At 36.6% G+C, this 26,143-nt stretch overlaps 1 protein-coding gene across 1 annotated transcript in view; it reads left to right on the top strand.

Moving 5' to 3' along the window:
- col27a1a (collagen, type XXVII, alpha 1a) overlaps window positions 1-26,143 on the top strand; it is a 61,802-nt gene that overhangs the window by 13,500 nt on the left and 22,159 nt on the right. Inside the window, exons 8-30 of the mRNA XM_060890855.1 lie at window positions 2,882-2,926; window positions 3,307-3,360; window positions 7,154-7,198; window positions 8,627-8,680; window positions 11,588-11,632; window positions 12,149-12,202; window positions 13,017-13,061; window positions 13,634-13,687; window positions 15,922-15,966; window positions 17,252-17,305; window positions 18,069-18,122; window positions 19,549-19,602; window positions 19,708-19,761; window positions 19,958-20,011; window positions 20,138-20,182; window positions 21,447-21,500; window positions 21,634-21,678; window positions 22,646-22,699; window positions 22,803-22,856; window positions 24,546-24,599; window positions 24,933-24,986; window positions 25,127-25,180; window positions 25,911-25,955. Of these exons, the coding sequence (XP_060746838.1) occupies window positions 2,882-2,926; window positions 3,307-3,360; window positions 7,154-7,198; window positions 8,627-8,680; window positions 11,588-11,632; window positions 12,149-12,202; window positions 13,017-13,061; window positions 13,634-13,687; window positions 15,922-15,966; window positions 17,252-17,305; window positions 18,069-18,122; window positions 19,549-19,602; window positions 19,708-19,761; window positions 19,958-20,011; window positions 20,138-20,182; window positions 21,447-21,500; window positions 21,634-21,678; window positions 22,646-22,699; window positions 22,803-22,856; window positions 24,546-24,599; window positions 24,933-24,986; window positions 25,127-25,180; window positions 25,911-25,955 (1,170 nt within the window). The remainder of the gene's footprint in view (window positions 1-2,881; window positions 2,927-3,306; window positions 3,361-7,153; window positions 7,199-8,626; window positions 8,681-11,587; window positions 11,633-12,148; window positions 12,203-13,016; window positions 13,062-13,633; window positions 13,688-15,921; window positions 15,967-17,251; window positions 17,306-18,068; window positions 18,123-19,548; window positions 19,603-19,707; window positions 19,762-19,957; window positions 20,012-20,137; window positions 20,183-21,446; window positions 21,501-21,633; window positions 21,679-22,645; window positions 22,700-22,802; window positions 22,857-24,545; window positions 24,600-24,932; window positions 24,987-25,126; window positions 25,181-25,910; window positions 25,956-26,143) is intronic.

The raw sequence follows: 26,143 nt of genomic DNA, 5'->3' as shown, positions 1-26,143 counted from the left end.
TCTCTCTCTCTCTCTCTCTCTCTCTCTCTCTCTCTCATGCTCTCGTGATCACACTCTCTCTCATGCATGCTTTTTCCCCATGATTTAAAAGTTCTTTATGACTCACTTTTCTCTCTCTGACATATATGCTGTGCTTCTTTCTAAAGATATACTGTAGTGTCTCACTGTGTGTCATGGAAATACCAATAAAGACTGCAGGGAATCCCCACTGAATGTTTAACACAGCTGTAATGCAGAATCAGAGACACACACATGCACATACCAACTCATCTTGATAGGTGTATGTGCTTTTAAGCATCTCTCTCTCTCTCTGTCTCTCTCTCTGTCTCTGTCTCTCTCTCTCTCTCTGTCTCTCTCTCTCTCTCTCTCTCTCTCTCTCTCTCTCTCTCTCTCTCTCTCTCTGTCTCTCTCATTCACACTCTTTTACACACACACGCACACTTGACCTGCTCTAACTAACCTATGATAATTGAGATTATTTTATTGAAAGATTACCAATAGATTACAAAACTATTAATGGTTTCCCAGAAAGCTCCAGAGATAACTGGAGCTCCACTCGTCATATCTTCAAATATATTTTATATAATATATATATAAAAGCCCAGAACAGACTTTAGTTAGGTTGATGGTATCTTTTCATTTGTAAATGTGGGTAATGTTAATCCACACTGACTTGAGCTAAACTCAGAATGCTGGCTTGGTATATTCACATTCTTTGATTTCTGCTGCGTTTCTAAAATGTTATTTTCATATTTATGAATTTGGTTTGTAAATGATATTTTCTGAATATTAATATGAAGCTAACTTTCAGAGTTAGAATGTTTGTGTTTTTTTGGGCACAGTATTGCCTACAGAGCTGGAGAGCATTCTGAAACAAACCCTTCAACCTCAACACACCAGCAGTATTACATGTCAACATCAAAACACTTTTGCTTCCACCTCTCCTAAAAATAACTTTCATTACTTTGTGCACTATTAGAGTTGGAACCAGAAAAGCCACTCAGCAGCATCTTTTTAATAAACTAAAGTGTAGAGATGGAAGTGGACCCCTTATCATATTATGCCTATGTGACAGAGTAAATAATGATATAAAACACCTCACATGAGCTTCTTTTTGCTGTTCTTTGCTTTGGACCCTTTTTAGGGTCTCATCCTAGAATGGCTAGGTCAAGTTTTTGTACTTACATTTTAGAAGTGATTATTCCTTAATATAAGCTGAGAAGAAAAAAGTGATACACAGATATATTGATGATATATGATGATGCTGAAGCGAGTGCCTGAAGTACCTTTCACTTTTCACAAAATATCACCCAAGAAAAATCATTTCAGAGGATGGATGAGATTCACAATGCTGTTTCTTTGGAAGAATATAAGAAAGAAAGGATTTAATAAATCTGTTTCCACTGTCTCACACATTGCCGCTGCTGAGTAAAGAGATTGGTGACTGAAGTGTATATTTGAGTGAATCTCAAAACTAAATTATTTAAAATTTGCACAAGCTCTCATTTAAACTGGCTTACAGAATTACTGGTTTAAATATTATTATTATTATTATTATTATTATTATTATTATTATTATTATTTACAATGATGAAAACACGACTATAATAATAATAATAATAATAATAATAATAATAATAATAATAATAGAAAATATGCCAACACACAATGTATCTGCATCTTCACTACTGATTGGGTACAGTTCCTAGAAATCCACACTGTGACAGAATTCACAATTTTAGCTAATATAGGCAAAAATACTGAAACAAAACCTCCTGTAAAGATCAACCGTTTGTTTATGACCAAAATGTTGCATTGAGTCAGTGCAGCACAGTTTTCTTTCTTACTTACAACAATATTGAATTTAGTGTTCTTCCTTTAGAGTGTTGGAATACTGTGTGTGTGTGTGTGTGTGTGTGTGTGTGTGTGTGTGTGTGTGTGTGTGTGTGTGTGTGTGTGTGTGTGTGCGTGCTTCCGCTGAAAACACTGATGAGAAAAGCAGCCAACCCTCAGAAACACAGCATGCAGTGTATAATTTCACAACCTTGGCTGAGAGTAGAGCAAAAGACAGAGAGTGTGTGTCAGCGTCTGTGAGTGTGTCTCTGAACGTGCATTTAAACTACATGTTTTTGCATGTGAATGAATTTCCAGACACTGGCAAGTTCAGGAAGAGTCCTGCCAAAACATAAATAACTACACATTTCCTACTGTGTCCACACACACACACACACACACACACACACACACACACACACACACACACACACACACGCAGTATTATCCTGCAGTATTGTTCCTGTCACATGTAGGTGGACTGAACACCCAAATTTGAACACCCAAAAAAGGGTCACTCGTTAGCTAATTAGTCTAAATTTCATAAAAATTATTGCAGTGAACTTGAACAGGCCTTTCTTAATCATTATGTACTCCAGTTTGTCATCTGTGGGAATCAAATACATAATTTTTATGTATCATTATGTTTTAGCTGAAAGCAAAGTGCTAGCTAAAGTTCATGCTAGTTAAGTTTTGTTCAATTGAAGCAGATAAAGAAATATGTTCTTTCTTAAAAAGCAACCGATTAGCATGCACATTTTACTTTAGGTGGACTTTACCTTTGATCCATATTTTCCATTCTTGCTGCAGTAGATCTAACATTGTACCAAAATTTATTTGAACATCCACTGGGAAATTTTTAAATCTCAAATACACAAGCAGGCAAGCTCTCTCTCTCTCTCTCTCTCTCTCTCTCTCTCTCTCTCTCTCTCTCACACACACACACACACACACACACTCACACACACAGGATGCTAAAATAAATAAATATTAGAAAGTTGCAGCAGTATGTGTGTGAGCATGCCACTCATTTTTTTTATTTGTACAGGGACAAAATGGACATCCGGGACCAGCTGGTCTCCCAGGGGAAGTGGTGAGTCACAATCACACACACACACACACGCACGTACACACACACACACACACAAACACACACACACACACACACACACACACACACACACACACAATTGACATAATTATGATTACCACTTAATTCATTGATGCTACACTCAAACATTAGTCTCAGAACCAAAAGGAAATCCTTTTTTATTGTTTAAAATAAAAGCTGTACATTTTGTAAATATTATTTTGAATAGTTATAATTGTTTTACTTCTTACAGTTCTAAGCGTTATAGCAGTCTTTCACCAGTGATTAATTGAAACACACAATCACATGTATGTGCATATTAATCTCTCTCTCTCTCTCTCTCTCTCTCTCTCTCTCTCTCTCTCTCACTGTCTCACTGTCAGGGGGAGAGAGGTTCTGATGGAAGTGCTGGTGCCAAAGGTTATCCTGGCAGGCAGGTGCAGTAGATCTTCTGCCGTGAAGTGTGTTTGAAAGTGTGTGTGTTTCAGACTGTTTGTCTGTTGGATGCGTTTATTTGTCTGTCTGTCTATCTGTTTTCTTTCTAAGGGTTTTCACATGAGACAAATTGCATGTCTTTCTCAACATGTTAAAACATGTAGAACTGATGGTCATGTAGTGCTCACAGTGCGATTGAGTTTTGAACCTGACATTTTAGAAATGACAATTAGATGACGATCAGGGATCAAATTAATGTGAACATTTCCACTATTTGATGACAAAATGTGATAATAAAACACGATTTCAGTAGTGCAAACGAATAAGATTTATTTTTGCATTATAAACTATTATCATAATAATGTTGGTCAATGATGTCAACATCATTTAAAGAGAGTCAGTGTAGATGATGTCTTTACACATACAGTAAGTCTTAGACCCCCAGTCGATAGCGTAGAGATATTTCAATAAAGGGCAATGGTTCAGTGGTAGCTCAGTGGTTAAGGCGTTGGACAAGTGATTGGATGGTCATGAGTTCAAATCCCCAGGCCACCAAGTTGACACTCTATTCCTCAATTGCTCAGCTGTATAAATGAGATAAATGTAAGTTGCTCTGGATAAGGGCATCAGCCAGATGCCATAGAAGTAAATAGATGGTTAAAATAATGTTTCTGCATTATTAAATCTGTAGAAAATAATGATTTTTCAGTTTACAAATGTTTTATCCCAAATAAAGAAATAAACAAATAAATAAAAAATATAAATAAGAAATATACTGCTATGTCACTTTAAAATGATATTCATCATTTTAAAACACACACTCACACAAAACTGTCACAAATAAAGAAGCAAGTAGATAAGTTTCTAATTCTTTAACCTGCCAGCTAATGTTCTCAGGAACTGTATAATGTATACCTGATAATATAGATGTGTTTTTAGAAGAAAAAAAAGACTGTTAAAGAGAAAATGCTAATGTTGTCAATAAGCCAGTAAATGAATTGTAAGATTGTATGTGCATGAACTCGGCACAGCTATCAAGAAGCTACTAATTAATTAAAGTACTGCTTCTTTCTCCTTTACGCACAGTTTATCATGCTGCACATGATAGGATGCTAGAAACCTAGGGCTTGATTTAGAGTTTAAATCTGTGTGTTCAGTAGGTACCAAGTTTCCTGTTCAATCACTGTTTGACAGTTAAGTATTCATAAAAAGTTTTCAGGAATAAGCGTTTTTACTATAAGTTTTCAATATTTGTGTCTTGGCATCCTACTGTGTATATGTCTATTGTATTTGGTGGTTATTGTTCAGACGTTTATGTTGCTTCGGGTTTTAACTTTTATACTGATTTAACATTTCATAACTGTTTTAAATATCCTGCTTTTTTATTTTATTTTTTTTTACTTCTCTACTTTGTACTAGATCAACATAAAATGCTTAACACCAACAGTTCTTGGGCAAAACATTCTCTATTCATTCCTGCATACTGAACTCATAATGGTGATGATATGAATCCTCTGCTACCATTAAAATGAAAGCTTAATTTTAGACCAAAAGAGATTTATAGATGTATTTTTTTTTTAGTTTAGTGCTATCATCCAAAGTTCATAGACAGTCATGTTCATAAATAGTTTGACATTAGCAAAGTTGTTTTTTTTTTATTGTAACTGTTTGCCACAAAATATTGGAGATGAACTTTAAATGAAAAGCTTGAAGTACAGACTTTCAGCTTTATTTTGAGGGTATATTTACATCCAAATCAGGTGAACTCTATAAGAATTACAGCACTTAAGTCCCACCATTACCACTGCCTATACCTACACTGCCTACAGGGGTAAAAAGTCATTAGACAATTTGCTGCCCTGCTGTTTCATGGCCAGGTGTGTATTATTCCCTCAATGCAAGTGAGCAGACAAATGGACTACAGTTTTAAGTATGGCACTGGCATTGGTCCAATCATTAGACTGAAAAAACATCAGAGAGGAAAAAAAACTCTGTCTGGTCAAATCATCTATTTGGTATAATCTTAAAAAGAAGAATACACTTTTAAGCCCAACGGCAAAAGCCCCCGAAGAATACAGAAAAAAACTTTTTTCAGTTTTCAGTTTTTTCCCCTGAATTGTACAGAGCCAGTGGGATTCTGAAGTGTAGAATGCTGTATGACTTCAGGCAGTTATTGACTTTGAAGGATTTGCATCTATTTCTGTCTATATAATATAACAATATATTTTTTTTATTGTAAGTGCTATGATTTCTTACACACAGTTTAAAACACAGAACCCAATTGTAATTCAGTTTACAGTAATTGTGTTTTTATGCAGTAACCTGCATGCAGTTTTTATGAAACTAGAGTACCACAGCTTTCCATACACTAGATGTCAGTAGAGACCTGTATTGATTAAAGAATAATCAACACACACACACACACACACACACACACACACACACACACACACACACACACACACACACACACACATAATTTTTTTTTTTACATAAGCCTGTCAGATAATACTTCATTTGGAGAACTGTAAAGAAATGATGAAAGCATTACAATCAAGCTATTGGTATTAGCTACCAGTGTTTGTATTGGTGGATCAGTAGTTAATGCTAGATATGAAAACTAGACATTAGAATGGACAGTTTTGTTCATAATCCATTTAAAGAAACTAGTGAACAAAAACATTGACAGATATTTTGCCATTGTCATCAGGCTTTTGTAATGTACTGATGTAATTGAATGGAGTTTGTTGTAACTGAACCAGTCACCTAGACAGTTTTTTGGTCTTTTTCAATTAACTATAAAGAAATAAAATTACATAAATTACACGTTTACATAAGAAATCCATAACCTTTTTTGGCCTTCTTGTACTCAGACTTTATTCTCCTTGCTGGTGGAGACTTTACCCACATATATACAGATGTTTTTGAAAAACATTTGCTTTTTGTGTTCCAGTCACATAGAAATAATTTTTGGTCACTGAAAATTAAGTGAAAGTGATGTGACATACGGCTAAGTATGGTGACCCATACTCAGAATTTGTTCTCTGCGTTTAACCCATCCAAAGTGCACACACAGCAGTGAACACACACACACCGTGAACACAGTGGGCAGCCATTTATGCTGCGGTGCCAGGGGAGCAGTTGGGGGGGATTTGGTGCCTTGCTCAAGGGCACCTCAGTCGTGGCCGGCCCGAGAGGTGCCCTTGAGCAAGGCACCGAATTAAGCAGTGAAAACACTGATTCGAAATGAATGAAGGTTCTGTTCTCTTAATGCTATTCTTGACTCGTTCAAACTTAATACCATGAGTCAAAACCAATAACTCTATTGTCAAGTACAACGAAGAACAAAGAAATTCTTACTTGCATGTCATTCATTTCATGTAGAGAGAAAGATCATTTAAAATATGTCTCTTTGTGTGGATGGGATTGTTTTTTTTTTCCAAGGGGGGGGGGGGGGGGGTTTAAAAAATTCAAAAGTACACATCTGTAAATGAGTGGATGGGGCCTCAGTGTTATGCTGCTATAAATCATTAAAGCAATCAGGTTTATGGCTTTTAAAGAACAACAACTCTTACTGTGGAAGTTTCTATCAGGTCTTTTTATGGTTGCGCAAAAATACATTTAATGTGAATAGAATTTTTAACTGTAAATGTCACTTATTCCATAGGTACAATAATATTATAGATTTTTTTCTCATTTTTGTGAATTCTGGAGTTGACTATTCCATGATGGTGACAGTTACATGTGTTATACTGTAACAGAATAATTATAATTACAATTTTTTTTTTTTTTTAGGGGCTTCCAGGTCCCATAGGTCCTCTTGGGCCAAAAGGCGCTCGGGTGAGTGCAAAGCCACTTCCACTTTCAACACTGTCTATAGTCTTCATGTGGCAACACAGTGGGTTGTAATATCAGACTTGCTCGGTGGCATGCATGGTTATTTAGAAACAAGCCTGTCGTATCTGGTTATTATATAGTGTGTGGTGTTTCTCCTGTGGTCCAGCTTGTAAACTTAAGCAGTTTGACTGGCTGTGCTGTAGAGACACTATTGCTCTTTTTCGGTGCCTTGCTCTCGTTTTTTCCTGCTTCCTCTCTTGTTCTTTCTGTTTCCCTCACCCCTGTTTCTCCGTTCCACTTTTTTCCACTTTATTTTTTACATTTCCTGCCTTTTATACTTCTATCCTTTATCATTCTTCTTTCACTGTAGAGAATACATTATCTGTAACTGCTGTCTGGGCTTCTGATAAAGCCATAAGCTTTGTGTGTGTGTGTTGTTGTTGTTGTTGTTGTTGATGATGTTGTTGTTGTTGTTGGTACACACACACACACACAAACACCCACACACACACACCCACACACACACACACACACACACACACACACACACACACACACACACACACACACACACACACACACACACACAAGCCATTTATCAGACCTAACTTCGCTCCTACTGACTGGAATTTCCTGTTTAAATTCAGATTGGATCTCTGCCGTCCTCTTGCCCAAACCCTGTCTCACACACACACACACACACACACACAAACAGTAGGTAACTTCACAATCAAAATTAAACTAGTTCTGTGTTCTTATTGTTGTTGCTCTCTGGTGAGCTCTAGTTTGTGTATGTGGTCATTATCTTTGCTCAGGTATTTGGTTAGGATGTGTGTATAATACAGTTGTATTTGTATATGTATGTTTTTGTGTGATCATGTGACTTTGGGATTTAATGTACAGTATGATGTATGTATATATGTAAGTGTCTGACATCTGTAAGATCAGTAAATCTCAGGTGTTAGTACAGTACATATTTGTATATAGTTTTATAGGTTTATATAGGTTACACACCTGTGTGTGTGAGTGTGTTCGTATATATGTTTATGAATTTCTGCTCCACAGTCAGCATGGCACGGCGCATGTATCCCTGGCGTGAGGGTATGTGCCCTTGGACTACATTGTGGAGGCCAGCACCATGCAGTCCATGGGCATATACACTTTCCTCAAGGTTTACCTCTTCAGTGAGACCATCCACATGTCCATTCATACTTATATCTTTCCATTCATCTATCCATCCTTTCATCCATCCATCTCTTCTCTTTGTTCTGCAAATTATCTGAAAGATTTCAGGTAGTGTCTCTCTCTCTCTCTCCTCTCTCTCTCTCTCTCTCTCTCTCTCTCTCTCTCTCTCTCTCTCTCTCTCTCTCTCTCTCTCTCTCTCTCTCTCTCTCTCTCTCTCTCTCTCTCTCTCTCTCTCTCTCTCTGTAGGGTTTTATTGGCATCCCAGGCCTTTTTGGTTTACCAGGACCTGATGGTGAAAGAGTGAGTTTGTTCTCATTTATATTGATTTGATTTTTGTATGTTGACACACACTTCTTTAAAATTTAAATTTTACATTTTGTTGCTTCTAAATTTTTTATACAAATATTTTAGTTTTTTAATTTGAGCTAACTTCCTAGTCCCTCTAGTACAGGCTCTCTTACAAAGTAGTAATTAATAATGATTATATGTGTGATGCTGAAAAACTGAGGGCTCTAAACAATACCGTTTTTTAAAGAATAAAATGTAAATCTGTGAACAGAGATAGAACAGAAAGAATTGTAATTTTAGCTATGGATAAGCACCAAATAAAATTCTCCAAGAGCACTAAATTTACAATCAGTAAAGACTGAAAATCAGAAGTGGAAGTTATTTTGACTTTAGTAGGAAGTGTGCTCTAAATAAGAAGTGTGCACTAAATCTTTCAACAATTATGGCATTTTTACTTGCTTACAGATATGAGATAGACAGATAATCCTTTGATTATTTGGCCACATTTCTTTTGTTACAATTGAATGATTATTTTTATTTGTCTGAATTTAATGTTTGTATTGGCTCACTTTTTCTTTTTTCTTTAATTAATGCCAATAAAAAAATAACAAAAATTATGTTCAAATAAATACATAAATAGAAAAACATAATAATAATAATAATAATAATAATAATAATAATAATAATAATAATAATAATAATAATAATAATAATAATAATAATACATTGTCTTAATTGGGTTCTTGGACATAATAAATAAAACTGTGAAGAACCAAGAAACTAAACAGAAAACAAGGCAAATCATGTAGACTACAAGCAAGACTTTGACACAAACGGTTACACACCAAACCAACAACAAGACAATGAATTATAGGAACTTATATAATACATTTACATTGACAGCTTTTCACAGATGCCCTCATATAGAGCAACATAAATTTTTTTTTTTTTTTTTTTTACAACTGAGGGTTAAGGGCTTAACTAAGGGACCCAGCAGTAGCAGCTTGGTGGACCTGGGATTTGAAGTCACAACCTTCCACTTGCGCCCAACACCTTAACCACTAGGCTACCACATAATGGTGCTAAGCAGGGTAAAAATGTGACATGTGTGGGCTGCTGGGAAATGTAGTTCAAAGCATGTTTTTTGTTGTTGTCCTTGTTATATACTACAAATCACTTCTATTAGTTGCTCTGTATAAGGGTGTTTGTTTAATTCTTTAATACAAAAAGTATATTCTATTTATAAAAGTGAAATAATGTATGCAAACTATCTCATTTGAAATCAACAAAAGTCAAGGTTATTATGCAGATATTTTCACAATCACTGAGAACATATTGCCATATGTAGATTTTCATGAATACCACATTACATTTGTAACCAGCTGGATATTGCCCAATGTTTGTCCCATATCAGGAATCAGTTATTTATAGTTATACAACCACAACCCTCTAATAACTTTTCTATTAGATTTGCTTTAGGTTATGGGGTTTGATATGATTCAGAAAGAGCAGAAATGTTCACAGGACATACTGTCAGAATCTACTGTAAAGCTGTGATGCTCTCACAGTCCTTTTATGTAGCATTGCATTATTCAATTCAATTCAGTTTTAATTGTACACTGCTTTTAACACTGGGCATTTTCACAAAGCAGCTTTACAGAAATATATAAATTCATCATAATTATATATGTTTATCATACATGAAGATACTGTTAATAATGATAAATAACAATCATTTAATATGATTTAATAAAACGAGTTGAGGGGGCACGGTGGCTTAGTGGTTAGCACGTTCGCGGTGGTTGGCGGTTAGTGGTTAGCCTCACACCTCCAGGGTTGGGGGTTCGATTCCCGCCTCCGCCTTGTGTGTGTGGAGTTTGCATGTTCTCCCCGTGCCTCGGGGTTTCCTCCGGGTACTCCGGTTTCCTCCCCTGGTCCAAAGACATGCATGGTAGGTTGATTGGCATCTGTGGAAAATTGTCCGTAGTGTGTGATTGCGTGAGTGAATGAGAGTGTGTGTGTGCCCTGTGATGGGTTGGCACTCCATCCAGGGTGTATACTGCCTTGATGCCCGATGATGCCTGAGATAGGCACAGGCTCCCCGTGACCCGAGGTAGTTCGGATAAGCGGTAGAAAATGAATGAATGAAAAATTTGTTGAATCTTTTTTAAATGAATTAAGTGATTATTTTATGTGGTCTTAGCAGAGATATGCTGCCCTATGTGCAGCACATTGTCAGTGTGAGGTACTGGATATACTGTAGAACCATATTTTTTTGTTTGTACAGAAATCTGGAAAAAAAACCATTTTATTTTGGAGTTCAGTAAGGCAGGGTTTAGGTTCAGATTTCAGATACTCCTATTTCAGATACTGCAAATCAGAAATGCACACCAAACTTGCAATCCACATGAAATTAAAAACCTCAAGCGTCATCCTGCAAGATCCCATTCGCAGTGGACACACCTAGTTTGACGCTTTAATGCAAGCTATGAATAAATAAATAAATGCAAGTGTACAGTAAAAATGTACAAGTCAATAAATACACAATGAGCAAAGAGACCAAGTACCAAAAAATACAAACAATGACCACTAAAACTCAACAGTGGTAACAGCTACATACAGTAAACAGCAACACACTGACAGCAGTTTGATTGCATTACACATACATTAACACTGAGTTTATTTCAGGCTTTTTCAAGATTGTTTCTTGGACTGAAGTGAGTGAATAAAGCTAAAAATTAGAGCTAAAAATTCTAACTGGATGTTTTTATTAAGTTATAAGAGCAGGCCATTTTCAAGGAGTAAAATACATTAAAAATGACATTAATATAAGAATCAGTAATTAATTACTTCTCTCTTCTTTCTCACAATGTTTCTCTGCATCTATATTTGTTAACTTGTTTTTTTGTTTTTTTTCAGGGTAGTCCTGGTCCTCCAGGGAAGATGGGCAAGATGGGTACGCCGGTAATGTTTAACAATCAACTCACTATTTGTGTGTATGTGTATGTGTGAATGAGACAGAGAGTAAGGGAGGAACATTGTGCAGTGCCTTGTTTGTGTTTGTGTGTGTCTGTGTCTGTGAGTCTTATATGTCAAAACCTAGCATCCATCTCAGATGATCACAGTGGACAGCTGAGACCGATAGTTTTTCACACATGCCGTTACTAATGTCTTGAATGCAATGTATTAGGTGGGTGTGTGTCTCCTTGTGTGTGTGAGGCCCTTCTGCTGGGTCAGCAGTAATTTTTCAACAGGGAAGAGAGAGTTGTCTGTGTATTACTGGAAGACCAGTGGGGTTTGACCCAAAACACATGCGTACACAGAGATACACACAGACATGTGAAATATGTACAAAACCAGAAACCTGCCACAGATAAAGCTGCAGTTTCAGCAAGTGTGTAAAGAGAGAGTGAATGTGTGTGTCTGTTTTTCACTTTAATTATTATTTATCAGTCTAACTCGGTCTCTACATTTTTGCAGGGTTTTCCAGGTGATTTTGGTGAGAGGGGACCCCCAGGAGCTGACGGAGAGCCTGTAAGTCTAACTTTTTCCTCGCTTTGAACACAATACAGACAACAGAACTAATGAGACACAGACTGTTCAAGTGTTAAGTCTGTAGCTTAAAGTATGCTTTTAATATGAAATCACACTCTGAACTTAAACCTGACTTTTCCATTAGCTCACAGAATATAAACAACACGACACACAGACACATACAGCCAGCACTAAAAAAGGCACGTCCTCTTTATGCCACTTATTTCATAGCTCCCTGTGGAGGTGTGTATGTGAGCATTTCACAGCTCTCTAAATTCCATGTGCTTTACTAATGAAACATTAATCCTTCCCTCATGTTTAACTACACTGCAAAGTTCCCTACTTAATAAAAATAATGCAGGGCCATGACTTACTAATGCATGGAAAAGAGATCTTAATTCATGGTCATGGCTTAAGAAGGCGTGGGAACAAAGACAAAACCTGAGCAAAAAAAGCATCCAGTACTGGGGTACTGGGGTAGGCCAGGTCAGAAATCAGAAATCCATTCTTAAGTGTACAAAGTCTGAATGTATCTAAACATAGATACATGCTGCATGACACCATTTCCACCTAAACAAAGCACATTTCTCAACAAGAATCTTAACATGTGGTACCTGAGTGATTTTGGTTGAGAATCCAAGCCTTAAAATTTTAAAGTCACATACAAAAGACAAACGTACACATATTAATTCGTACCCCAAACCCGACACAAGCCACATCTTAGTCTATAGTAATACTCAGGGCATATTTATTAACCAGTGCTTTGTACTCTGAAAGTTGGAAACCAAAAGTTTCTCTTTGTCTTTTTCCCCAGGGTATTATTGGTGCCATTGGCCCTCCTGGAGTACCTGGACTGATTGTGAGTATATAATGTTAGTCATTAAACTGATTCGCAAATTTGACGAGTACATTGTTCTTTAGCTTTCAAACTACATACACAGGACTGCAGAGTAGCACATTTGTCATGTAAACATTTTTAAGAATATTAATAAATTCTATGCCTTTTTAGAGTTTGCATAAATTATGGTTGTTTTATTATTAAATATGTTGCAAACGTCCATGCGGTCTGGTTGGGAAGGTTGGCATAACCTTCCATCAATAACAGCAGTACTGGACAAGCGTGAGTGTCTGTAAGCTTATGTGTGTAGATAATAGCAGTTTCCTCAATCACCACAGTGTCCTGTGATGCAGGACATTTTGTACCTGTCGTATGATACAGGAGAGCTAAATGGTGTATATAAAACGGCAGGTAAACAAATTAGGGGAAAATTAGTGAAAAATAAGTATGTATCTTTGTTTTGTATCTATTTTGATAATAATTTTTGCTCTCCATTTCAGAATAGGCAAACAAAAACGGTTCAGATTTTGAGATCAGGAAATGTGCTGGTGTGTCTGTATAAGGCATATATTCTCACTGTTTTACTGTTTCAGGGTGACATGGGCCCAGCTGGTGTCGTTGGTTTACCAGGACTGATTGGACTGAAGGTTAGTACACACACACAAACACACACACGCATACTCACACACACTCACACTCACTCACACACACACACACACACACACACACACACACACACACACACACACACACACACATACTCACATACTCACTAGTCCTCACCTGTTAATCACAATAGTTTTGTCAAATGTTGTACAGTATGGTCCAAAAGTCTGAGCTTTGTACCAGAAGGGAAATTCAAAAATTTATGCAGAATTTTTGAACAATTTAATTTTTCACATACTGCTTCATTAGATCAATATAACGCTGTATAAATTCTTCCATAAAATGCTTTCAAACTGTTATTATAGTTTTAACTATTGCCATTTCTTTATAAGTAACACCTGACATTCACACAAAAATTACAGTAATTAATGTTGTCCTCAAGGTAAATGTTTACTGCCATAATTTATTAAATAAATTACATTCTTACAATGGAATTCACACATTGGTCATGTTGAACATTCTCCACTGTGACAGCTATATACACTGTGGTGTATATACAGTATCTCACAGAAGTAAGTACACACCTCACATTTTTGTAAATATTTTATTATATCTTTTCATGTGACAACACTGAAGAAATGACACTTTGCTACAATGTACAATAGTGAGTGTACAGCTTGTATAACAGTGTAAATTTGCTGTCCCCTCAAAATAACACACAGCCATTAATGTCTAAACCATTGGCCACAAAATTGAGTACACCCCTAAGTGAAAATGTCTAAATTGGGCCCAAAGTGTCAATATTCTGTGTGGCCATCATAATTTTCCAGCTCTGCCTTAATCCTCCTGGGCTTGGAGTTCACCAGAGCATCACAGGTTGTCACTGGAGTCCTCTTTCACTCCTCCATGATGACATCATGAAGCTGGTCGATGTTAGAGACCTCGCGCTCCCCCACTTTCCATTTGAGGGTGCCCCACAGATGCTCAATAGGATTTAGGTCTGGAGACATGCTTGGCCAGTCCATCTGCTTTACCCTCAGCTTCTTTAGCAAGGCAGTGGTCATCTTGGAGGTGTGTTTGGGGTGATTATAATGTTGGAATACTGCCCTGCCGCCCAGTCTCCGTGGGAGGGGATCATGCTCTGCTTCAGTAGGTTACAGTACATGTTGGCATTCATGGTTCCCTCAATGAACTGTAGCTCCCCAGTGCTGGCACACTCATGAAGCCCCAGATCATGACACTCCCATTACCATGCTTGATTGTAGGCAAGACACGCTTGTCTTTTACTCCTCACCTGGTTGCCACCACACACACTTTACACCATCTAAACCAAATAAGTTTATTTTGGTCTCATCAGACCACAGGACATGGTTCCAGTAATTCCAGTAATGTCCTTAGTCTACTTGTCTTCAGCAAACTGTTTATGGACTTTCTTGTGCATCATCTTTTTATAAAGGCTTCCTTCTGGGACGACAGCCATGCAGACCAATTTGATGCAGTGTGTGGCGTACGGTCTGAGCACTAACAGGCTGTCCCCCACCCCTTCAACCTCTGCAGCAATGCTGGCAGCATTCATACGTCTATTTCCCAAACACAATGATTAGACATTAATGGTTGTGTGTCGAGTTATTTTGAGGGGACAGCAAATTTACACTGTTATACAAGCTGTACACTCACTACTGTACGTTACATTGTAGAAAGTATTGTAAAATACTACAAAATATTAATAAATAACTACTAATAAAATATTTACAAAAATGTGAGGGGTGTACTCACTTCTGTGAGATACTGTACTGTATAATATAGAATATACAATATTCACACACACACACACACACACACACACACACACACACACACACACACACTATATTACTGCTCTTATTCTGCTTGTTTCTTGTTTCTTAATTAGGTTTTCTTATTTTCTCCCTGCTGATTGCTTTTCATTAGCTCAGTCAATAATCCGGCGCCTGAAATCAATTTTCTTTAGTATCTTCCTTCCTGTGTCATACAGAGATGTTGCTTACATAATCATGTTGAAGTATTTTTAGTTCTTGATGTCAGAAAACAACTTTACCTCTGACATTTTTTTATTTATTTATTTTTTGCTGATTCTGGAGACTACTTTAGAAGAAAACGACACTTCTTTATTGGTCATGAATTTAGAGTTTTGGACCTCACTGTACCTTGAATTTGTATTTGAATAAAATTGTATGTATGCCATAAGTGTGTATTGTTTTGTGTGTCATTTGTCTGTTTTGTCTCTGTGTGCCAGGGTGTTGCTGGAAACATGGGCGAGTCTGGACTGAAAGGTGATAAGGTGATCTGAATGCTCTTATTGGCCCTGTTATTCTGCCGCATGCCATGGAAAAACCTTCCCCACTGGTTGGCCTGTGTTGAGCATGTGCTTTCAGAACCTTCCCTGTTGTGCGTAGAATGTCAGATATGTCTGATTGGTTACTGATATGAGGGCCAGAATTTGCACAATTTGACCCTTTAAATTTGACTCAGCAAAGTAGAACATATAGAAATAATAAAAAAAAATATATATTTTCCCGTTCTTGAACATTTCAATGTGTAATTATTGCACATTCATTGATTTACTGATTTACCAAGCTCTTTGCACAATTTTTCAGTTATTTTGCACTGAATGTTATGTATAAAGCCATGAACGTACGCAACATGCAAGCGGCAACAGGAAACATATACATCTTATCCTTGTCAAAAAGCATTTGATAAAGGAGTGTGTTAAATTGGATGAAAAAATGGGAAGAGCTGTTGATTACATATTCCAGTTGATGTGCTAAACTGTGTGTAATTAGTGGCAACCAGTTTTGTGCATGACTTTATCCAACCTCTATGCATGTTGCTCGGAGTAGTATAGACATTTTTCACACATTCTCACAGATATATTTTAATAAAATCTGAATAACATAAAAAAAATAATAAATTCAGGCAACTATTCAGTGTTCTAATAATGTTACTTCATTGGACTTCTACTGTCGTACAGATCGTGCAACCATGGATTGCTAGTTTGATTATACATTTATGCAGCATTAAAACTTATTCTCAACACAGAAGTATTCAGTAGGGCTAAATGAATTGGAAATTGAATGATGAATTGATATTAGCCATTGTAATGCATTTCACGCAAGCTTTCTGTCCTGACATGAGTCATCACCAATGCACATTGTATTTGGCAAGTGGTCAGTTGCTAAAGTCAAATGTGTTGTGAGTAAATGTTAATGCTGTGCCTTGTTACACAAATATGGGACCATCTGTCAATTTTCTCATTGGCCACTAGAGAATTTTGGATTTTATCTAAGCTACATAGATTTTGGCAACATGAGACCAGACACACATTGGATTTGTTCTGATGTTATTTTTAGGGAAGGAGCAAATTTGATCTGTTCCATTTTTTTAGGATAGGATTTAGAATTGGAGCATATTTAAACTGTGTCATCCTTTTAATTTTACAATAATGTATTCTCTTATTATTTAACACACTTATTCCTTAACTAGGAACTCTCTACCTCAAACATCCTCTACCTCTTACATTCTCTCTTTCTTACTCTCTTACTTGCTTCCTCTCATCTGTCTCTTAGGGTGAAATCGGGCTCCCTGGGCAGCAAGGGGTGACCGGGTTCCAGGGAGACAAGGTACATGTTTTATGGTCTTAACGGTGATGTGTGACCTATAGTGCAATGATTAGATGATAACCGTAGCCATCTCCATTAATTTTGTTCTCTGGATAACTGAAACATTTATTTTTAACTACTAAATCTTTATCTCTCTTGATATATAACAAAGGCTTTGCATTGTCTATATCCTACTGAAAATAGGTGTGTGTTTGTGTATGTGTGAGTGTGTGTGAGAGAGAGAGAGAGAGAGAGAGAGAGTGTGTGTGTGTGTGTGTGCAATCGAAAGAAACTTTCAGAAAAATCATGTATTTGTCTCAGATTTCTCACTCATTGGCACATCGTTCATTGGGAAATTCTAAGAACAAAACATCTCATGATGTATTATGCAATATCAGCTTGGGATTAGCTGTCCTACTGGATGTATGTAAGCTCCAGTGTGATGCCTAGTTCCATGATTTTTGACCAGAAACCCATATAGACAAGGCTCAAATCATACTAGCTAATCTAATGTAATACCTTTTGAGCTGGTTGGCTGGCTGAAATTTAAATAGAATTTTTTTACTTATGCACCCAACATTTTTTGTTCTTTTTTAACCATTGTAAATGGATCCAAATAAAAATAATTTGCACCTTTAAATGGACATATTGTGTAAAAGGTAAAAATCAAAATCCTTTTAGTTTGAGACTAGTTTATATCTGTAGAAATAATAGTGCATATTGGACTCTACTGTATGTGTGTACACGGGTATCATTCAATTTTACTGTGTGAATTTTGTTTCAGGGAATTCAGGGTATATCAGGGTTGCCAGGTCCTCGTGGAAAACCTGGCCCTCAGGTGAGATTTTTCTTTCTTATATTTATACAGGAAAAAAGAACAAATCTTATGATGCATCCTAATTCACCTACCGTATGTCCTAAAAAAATATCAGAGACTACAAATAGCATGTCACAATTAGCATGTAGAAATGAGTATCCTAAAGCTACTTTATCCAGTAGATTTTTGAAGTGTGGATCCAACTTGCGAACATTGCAGAAATGTTGAAAAGTATATCATGGGAATGGTAAATTACATTATATTGTACAGTGATACCTCGAGATACGAGTGCTTTGACATACGAATTTGTTGAGATACAAGCTGTAATTTGACCAAATTTTTGGCTTGAGATACGAGCAAATGTTTGAGATACGAGCATCCGAGCTGCCGCCGCCGAAACAAAGATCCCCAACAACCACGTGTGCTCTGTTTCCCCCGCCTCAGCTTCCCGCGTCTCACTCGGTTAAAGCCGCCTTTACACTGCACACGACAAATGACGGCCGAAAAACAGGAAGTCATTCATTTCCTATGGAGAGTTGCAAAGGCGCTGCGTGAGGTGCCGACCATCTGCGGATCCGTAATTTTCGGATCCGTTTTAAGCATTGGACCCGTTAAAAAATTTTAACTTGTGCGACTACACCGCATCTGATATGCCGACCGGCCAGGTTTTTATTACAACGACCGGCAGATGTTAGTGAGGAAAGAGTGACAAAAAAAGGCAAAAAAAAGTGAAGAGAAAAGCGATGAAGAAAATTAAGCAAAATTAATGTAAAGAAAACTAAAGAAAGAATTAAATAAATAAAGAAAATAAGAGAATTAATTTAAGAGAATTTCAGATAAGTTCATTAATTTTAGTGAAGTTTAGTTAAGTTCCATTTAAGTGTAAAGTAGCATTAAGAGTGTACAGTAGCGAGTAAGTGAACGAAAGTGAAAGTGTAATTCCTCCTAACTCCTCCTCCTGTTTAATCCTCCCTCAACCTCCGTGCGCATCTTCTGTAAAGTAAAACCAGTTTATTTTTTTTAACATTCTCTTTTATTACTGTATGTTTTTATACAATATTTATCATTTATAAATACAGGTACTGTACATTTTTCATATTCAAAACACATAAACAATACAACTTGAGTGGAATTTTGCGAGCTGGAACGGATTAATGGGATTTCAATTAATTTAAATGGGGAAAATTGCTTTGAGATACGAGCAATTTGAGATATGAGCAAGGTCACGGAACGAATTAAACTTGTATCTCGAGGTATTACTGTATAGATTATAAGAACTAACAAAAAAGAAAAGCTGAATGTGATGTAAAGCAATGAGGAGGTTGTCTACAGTGACTGTGTGTAACTAGGCAACAACGCTTTCTTCCATATGATGACATGTTAGTAAGTCCCAGTGCTTGCAGACACTTTTGCTACACACTCAAGTGTATGTACTTATGTCTCCCAGGGTAGACAAGGAGAGAAAGGGCCTGATGGGGTCCCTGGCCCTCCTGGTCCTGAGGTAAAACTTGAATCATTATAAAAACATATAAATGAAATAATTAATTAATATTAACAGTATTAATATTAACAGAATAATTAACAGTATTAATGTAACTGCTTTCAGGGTTTCCCTGGTGACATTGGACCACCTGGACAAAATGGGCCTGAGGGAGAAAAGGTGTGTGTCTGTAGTTGCACTTGCTCACACAGTGGTCCAAAACACATTTTTATATTTTAGAAAACTTTGTCAGTTTATACACTGATATTAAAAAGACACTTTAACAATATACCACAACACACAATGCCTACAGCTATGGCAATTTAAATGTTTGTCAGGCCAGTGAATCTGCTGTGTGTATGTATTTGCCCCACAGGGTGTACCTGGAATGAGGGGGTTACCAGGACCTCGCGGAGTTGCAGGACGAGAGGTGTGTGAGCATGTGTGTATGTGTGAGAGAACTATATTTATATATGTGTGTTTGTGTAAATATATATATTTACACTTACTGCAATATATAAACGTAATGATTAGTTTCTTTGTATTTCGTTACAAGGGAGATGAGGGTCCACTTGGACTACCTGGACCGACAGGACTGGAGGTGATCATCCCATTTCTAATTTCTTAATCTAAATAAGTAACAGCCTAAGTAATTGCTGTGTGTAAATCATAAGGTGTGTGTTGGCTGCTGGCCTTTGCCTGGCTGAAGTCCTCTTTGAGGTCATTATACTGAACTGGGATGAGTGTCTTGGGGATTTCTATGGAGGTGGATCTAGCATAAGCTCAGGTTTGTATATGTAATTATCAAGGCAATACTGGACTGGAAGCTGCCATCCAGCCTTGACAGCTGTGGGTTGTGGAGCTGGGAGTGGTAAGCCAAAATGGAAACCAGCAGACTTAAATGCTCATAATGGAGCACACAAATCCACAGGAGGAGAGGTTGTGTGAGCCAGGTAATAGTGCTATCCCCAATCAGATGCCCATCGATAGCTTGAATTCACAAAGGCTGGGGCAGTCGAGTCCATGGATATGTTGAGATGATTGACAGAGTTTTCATCAATGAGTTTGTCCACTTTCCCTAGAGTAAATAAGTGCTGTGAAGACAAAATCAGTGTTTATGTTTTGCAGTACTATGAAAGAATGCTGTGACAGTGACTTGGAATGATTCGCCATATGCGAGCAAGAGCTAGTGTACTCACTTGCAGTGGGGAAGTTGTGGCCTAATGGTTAGAGAGTCTGACTCTCAACCCTAAGGTTGTGGGTTCGAGTCTCGGGCTGGCCACGACTGAGGTGCCCTTGAGCAAGGCACCGAACCCCCCAACTGCTCCCCGGGTGCCGCAGCATAAATGGCTGCCCACTGCTCCGGGTGTGTGTGTGTTCACTGCTGTGTGTGTGCACTTTGGATGGGTTAAACACAGAGAACAAATTCTGAGTATGGGTCACCATACAGTACTTAGCCATATGTCATGTCACTTTCACTTTCACTTGTAGTTATTCTGGTCAGATACTTGATCTGTTAAGGGTACTGTGAGAGAAAGCTGCTTATGATGCAAGTTTTGAGAGCATTTCTGCTGTCAAGCCCCTTCATGACAGCCCCTTCAGTGCCACTTTGTTCTAGTCACTCCCCATGGTGATGGTCTGGAACTTGAACGCATAATCTATGATTCTGCATAATCCTTGAGAAAACGGAAGGAATTGCTCGGTTCACCTCTTTTCCCAATTGGGTATGATAGAAGACTCATTTAAATGGAATATACACACAAAAACAAAAAAAACTGCCAGAAAGAATTGATATTAAAAGCTCTTGCAAAGTGTAAACATAAGAGAATTTTCAAAATTTCTCTTTTCTACTTTTTTCTTCCTAGGGTCTTATGGGCAAAACCGGTTTTCCTGGAAAGGTCGGACCTGAAGGAGTTAAGGTTAGAGTTCAAATCATCAGTACACACACACACACACACACACTCACTCACTCACTCACACACATACACACACACACACACACACACACACACACGGCCACAAATATACAACCTGGCTTGTTTACTGTTTCAGGGGGAACAAGGAGACACAGGGAAGGCTGGTCCAGTGGGAGAGAGAGTGAGTGTTATATGATAAATACTAGATAAATATTAGTTTTACACAAAAAAATATTTAGGGCAAAAACGTATGTTGCTGCAATTTTTTAAAAGCACAGTGTAGACTTAAAGACATTGTGATGGCACACAGTTTTAAAATTATTACTGTATGTATCCAGATAACTGGCAAGAGAATGTTGTCAGTCTGCTTTGGCAAATGTGAGGGTAAATATCATCGAATCTTCTGCCATCAGTAAATGAGTTTTAGGCATCAGATATCAGAGATGCCTGAAATATGAATACTTAATGGAAACATTCATGTACTTTTCAAGTCCACAATTCAGTTCAACACAAAGGTGGGGTTAAGATCAGGTTTCTGTGCAAGCAACTTTAGTTGTTCAGCTCCAGCCTTGGCAAATAGTATATTCCTAGGCTCTGCTTTGTGCATATAGGCATTGTCATGCTTGAAAATTTTTGGACCTCCTTATAAAACAAAGGATATATCTTAATGCTACAGAATACAGAGACATTCTTAGCATTTGTGTCCTTTACTTTATGGAAGCAGTTTGTGAAAGGCACACATACGGGTGTGATGGGCAGATGTTCACATAAGTTGGCTATACAGTATATTGTATATGATATAAATTTTAAGTTGAGTCTAAAATACTTATTCATGTATATATACACTGAATTCATGTATATCATTCAAACATGTTATTGTCCATGATAACTTTTACCTGAACAGATTTTCAGTATTGTTTCAATACAAGTATAAGAAAACAATTTCTTTTAGTTGGGCATAATTTGGAAGACAAAAAATTTAGTCTGTGGAAATTATTTAATTCCTGCACTTAATCCATTTGAAAATGGAAAGTTATATGCAGATTGCAGGATTGAAAATGTTAAATAATATGCTTATTAAGTGATTATTATACTCTTTCACTGCTATGATATTTATCTTTTGATTACGTGCGTGTGTTTACATGTAGGGTTTGGTTGGCTTTGTGGGACCAGTAGGGGAACCTGGTTTAGCAGGAGAAAAGGTGAGCTCTAAAACTTTAGAGCTAATTTCCTGAGTACTTTCTTCCAAGAGAGTATTTTTAACATGGCTTTATAAGAAAATATTGGTGTGTGTGTTTTTTTCAGGGTGATCGAGGAGCCACAGGATTGCCTGGACCACCAGGTGAAAAAGGATCTACTGTAAGTTTGCATTAAAACAAAACATCATTACTAACAAATACCTAGACACACACTAAACATATAGACACATATTGTTGGTGAAAGTTGTGAATTTCTGCACTGCACTGGGAAATAATTATGGTCTGTGCATGTAAATTTAAGTAGTCATTCTTTAGACTTTAGAGTTTATAGAGTTGAGTTTACATGTGGAATTGTTAAGTAAGTTGATCAGCCACTTCTGATGATGCTCCCATGCAGAGAAACCTAAAATCAGCACAGAAACATAACTGTGTGGGAAAAAAATAAAAAATAGAAGCCTGAACATATTTGTTAATACAGAGAGATTTTTGCAGCCACCTAAAATTACTTTCAACCATGTTAATCATTCAACCATGTTAATCATGCTTCTGACAATCACTAGATACTCACCATCGGACACTCTGATTTTCATCATCAGATGTAATCTCGCTATTAGATATTGTATATGAGGTGGTGCTGTGACTATGGAAAGACAAAAGTGTCACGTTGAAACAAAATGCTGTTTTGTATGAAATAATGAAATATATTCATCCTTAGTGATTAGTTTATAAAAGTAACTCTAATATATGCACTGTTTAGATTTTGATTGCAGTAATGTTGATTGAATGAAATTTACAGTATTGTACATTACTTCATATTTCTAATTACAATAAAGTAAAGTGAAATAGACAATGTAATATCGGTTGTGTCTAATACTGTCTGAGGTTGAATTTTACTGTTTCAGAATCATTGATAAAAATGTCATTCTTCATAAAACATGGCTTCACACCATGTAGTTATATGATCCTTTATGTAATCTTCTAGCTGTTTTAGCTGTAATTACCACTGTATAATAGAGCAGATCCAGCTTAGTTTCTGTTGGTTTGATAAAGTATTCCAATAAGCACTTTACAAAAGTGTACTTTCCACTTAAAATAACTATATTACAGACATCAATAACTGATTTACAGTGTTGGCCCAAGATTTACTACAGTGTTAGATTCAGGATATAGTAATGACTATCGTTTCCACACATTTTTTTCTCCATAATAATCTAAATTAGACTACTTAAACTTCATTTCATTCTTTTTCATGAGACCCAACAAAAAAATTAGGGCAGTTTTTTCTTGCCAGATCAGGCAATGAGATATAAAGCCTGTAGAACAAAGAGAGTTTATGCTGATTAACATGAGCATTTTGGATATGCTCTCTCAGCATTTACAATTCTCAGCAATTAGTACAACGTTTCAGAACTGCTGTGAGTAAAATATTTGGAAAAATTAAGCCATATAAGTTAACAAGTTAAATACATGTAGGAACAGGCAGGATGGACCACATTTTCTGCAGGACTAATTGGTCAAGACTGTCAGGGAGCAGATGGAAGTGGGATTAAATAAAATATCCTTGCTCACATATGTATTATTTATTCTTGTTATTAATTGGGAGTATGGAAACTAGATAACTATTATTGTTAGTTTAATTATACGTATATACTTGTTTATCTAAACTATGTATTCAGCAAGCTAGCAACTCTTATCTGCTTAGCAGGAAGCTACTGTATATGTACTGTACTGTATATACACTATGTAAGTTCCTGAATTGTTTTGTCCATCGTGTTTTTTTTTATTATTGTGTTTGCACCTCAGATTTGTTATAGTATGAAATTAACTATGTGCATACTGTTTGTCTCAGGGCCATCCAGGGACTCCTGGAGAAGCTGGACCTCCTGGACCACCAGGTTCACCAGTAAGTTCTAGAGAAATATTTTAGAAACTTGCACCTCCACAAACTTGAATCCTATTCATAATATAATACATTACATTATGTAAGGGTATGTTTTATTTTAAGGTGCAGTGTGATTCTTAGAACTGCCAGAATCTCTAAACTAATGAAACACTAGAATATTAACACTAGCAGTTAATGTATAAAAATAAATCTCTCCCATTTCTTACTTTTGAGTAATTAACCAATTAGCTGTTTACCATAAATTCACATATAATAGACAACTAAGGACAGCCGTTAGATAGGTATGTGTGTGCATATGCTTGTCAGATAAACCCTTATCACTTTGACATTTAGGGTGCTCGTGGATCACAAGGCCCTGCTGGCACTCGAGGTCCAAAGGGAAGACGGGTAAGTTATATTGGTGTGTCTCTGTATGAAGACTTACTTTCCAAGCTAACAAACACACACACATGATCACTAACACCATTAAATGGTATGTAAGAGTACCCTTGATCTAATTAAGATAATGGATGACAACGTGTGTTTAGGGCCCACGAGGGTTGGATGGTCTGATTGGCGAGGCTGGCACTGAGGGCAAAAAGGTAAGACCTTAAAGAGGTCAAAGGTCATGACCAAGTATTTTTGTACTTTTTGTACATTTTGTACTATGTTTCATGACTACTCACATACAAGCAATATTGCATGTTTAAAAGATTTAAGGTTAAATCATGAATGCAAGCATGAGTGAAACATGTATTTGTGCAATAGATTGTGAGATCTTTATCTATTGTAATTTGTGAGCAGAAATAATCCTTCATGGCTTTATTAAGGCAAGCTATAGCTATTATTATTATTTACTGTTTGTTTTATAGTGGAACTGAGCATACAATGGAATCTAAAGGCCTGAGACCACAATGAAAATCTGGACATTTCATTTAAAACTGAAAAACATGTTCAGTATCTCAGTATTGAAGAAGAAAAATAAAAGAAAAAACACTGTGACACTGTGATGGATTTGGTCTAGCATGGATTGACAGGGTTTATACAAAGTTACACAAAAAAGAAGGATTTTCAATACTAATCTCAGTCTTTTGGACTCTACTAAAAAGACTGAGATTAGTCTTTATATGTATCAAAGCAAGGAAAGTGTGAAAAAAATAAATATTTGAATGTACTCAGAACACTATAGTTATTCTAAGAACATTAATGTAATTGATTATTTTGTTTAAAAGCATTTAGTTTTACTGGTCATTACAGTTTTACTTTTTAACATCTAAAATGATTTTACTTTTTCTTTTCCTGCCTTTCTTGTTCTGTCATGTCCTGTCCTAGGGTCCTGTTGGTCCGCCTGGAAAAGTCGGGATTCCAGGAGAGCAGGTAAAAGCTGCACAGTAGCATGATCATTTTATATACACTATATTATACAATTAGGTACTTCAACTGCTTTTGCTGTAGTTTTTTTCTATATATCTATATATTTTTTTATTTTTTAACTTTTATTTTTTACTTCTCTAAAATGTAAGCGACCATTGTTTAAAAACCTTTAGTATATAAATTATATATTG

Source organism: Tachysurus vachellii, chromosome 17, assembly GCF_030014155.1.
Source record: "Tachysurus vachellii isolate PV-2020 chromosome 17, HZAU_Pvac_v1, whole genome shotgun sequence".
NCBI classification, from domain to species: domain Eukaryota; kingdom Metazoa; phylum Chordata; class Actinopteri; order Siluriformes; family Bagridae; genus Tachysurus; species Tachysurus vachellii.
The sequence above is the reverse complement of the archived record's forward strand: the minus strand, read 5'-3'. Positions and strand labels throughout refer to the sequence as shown.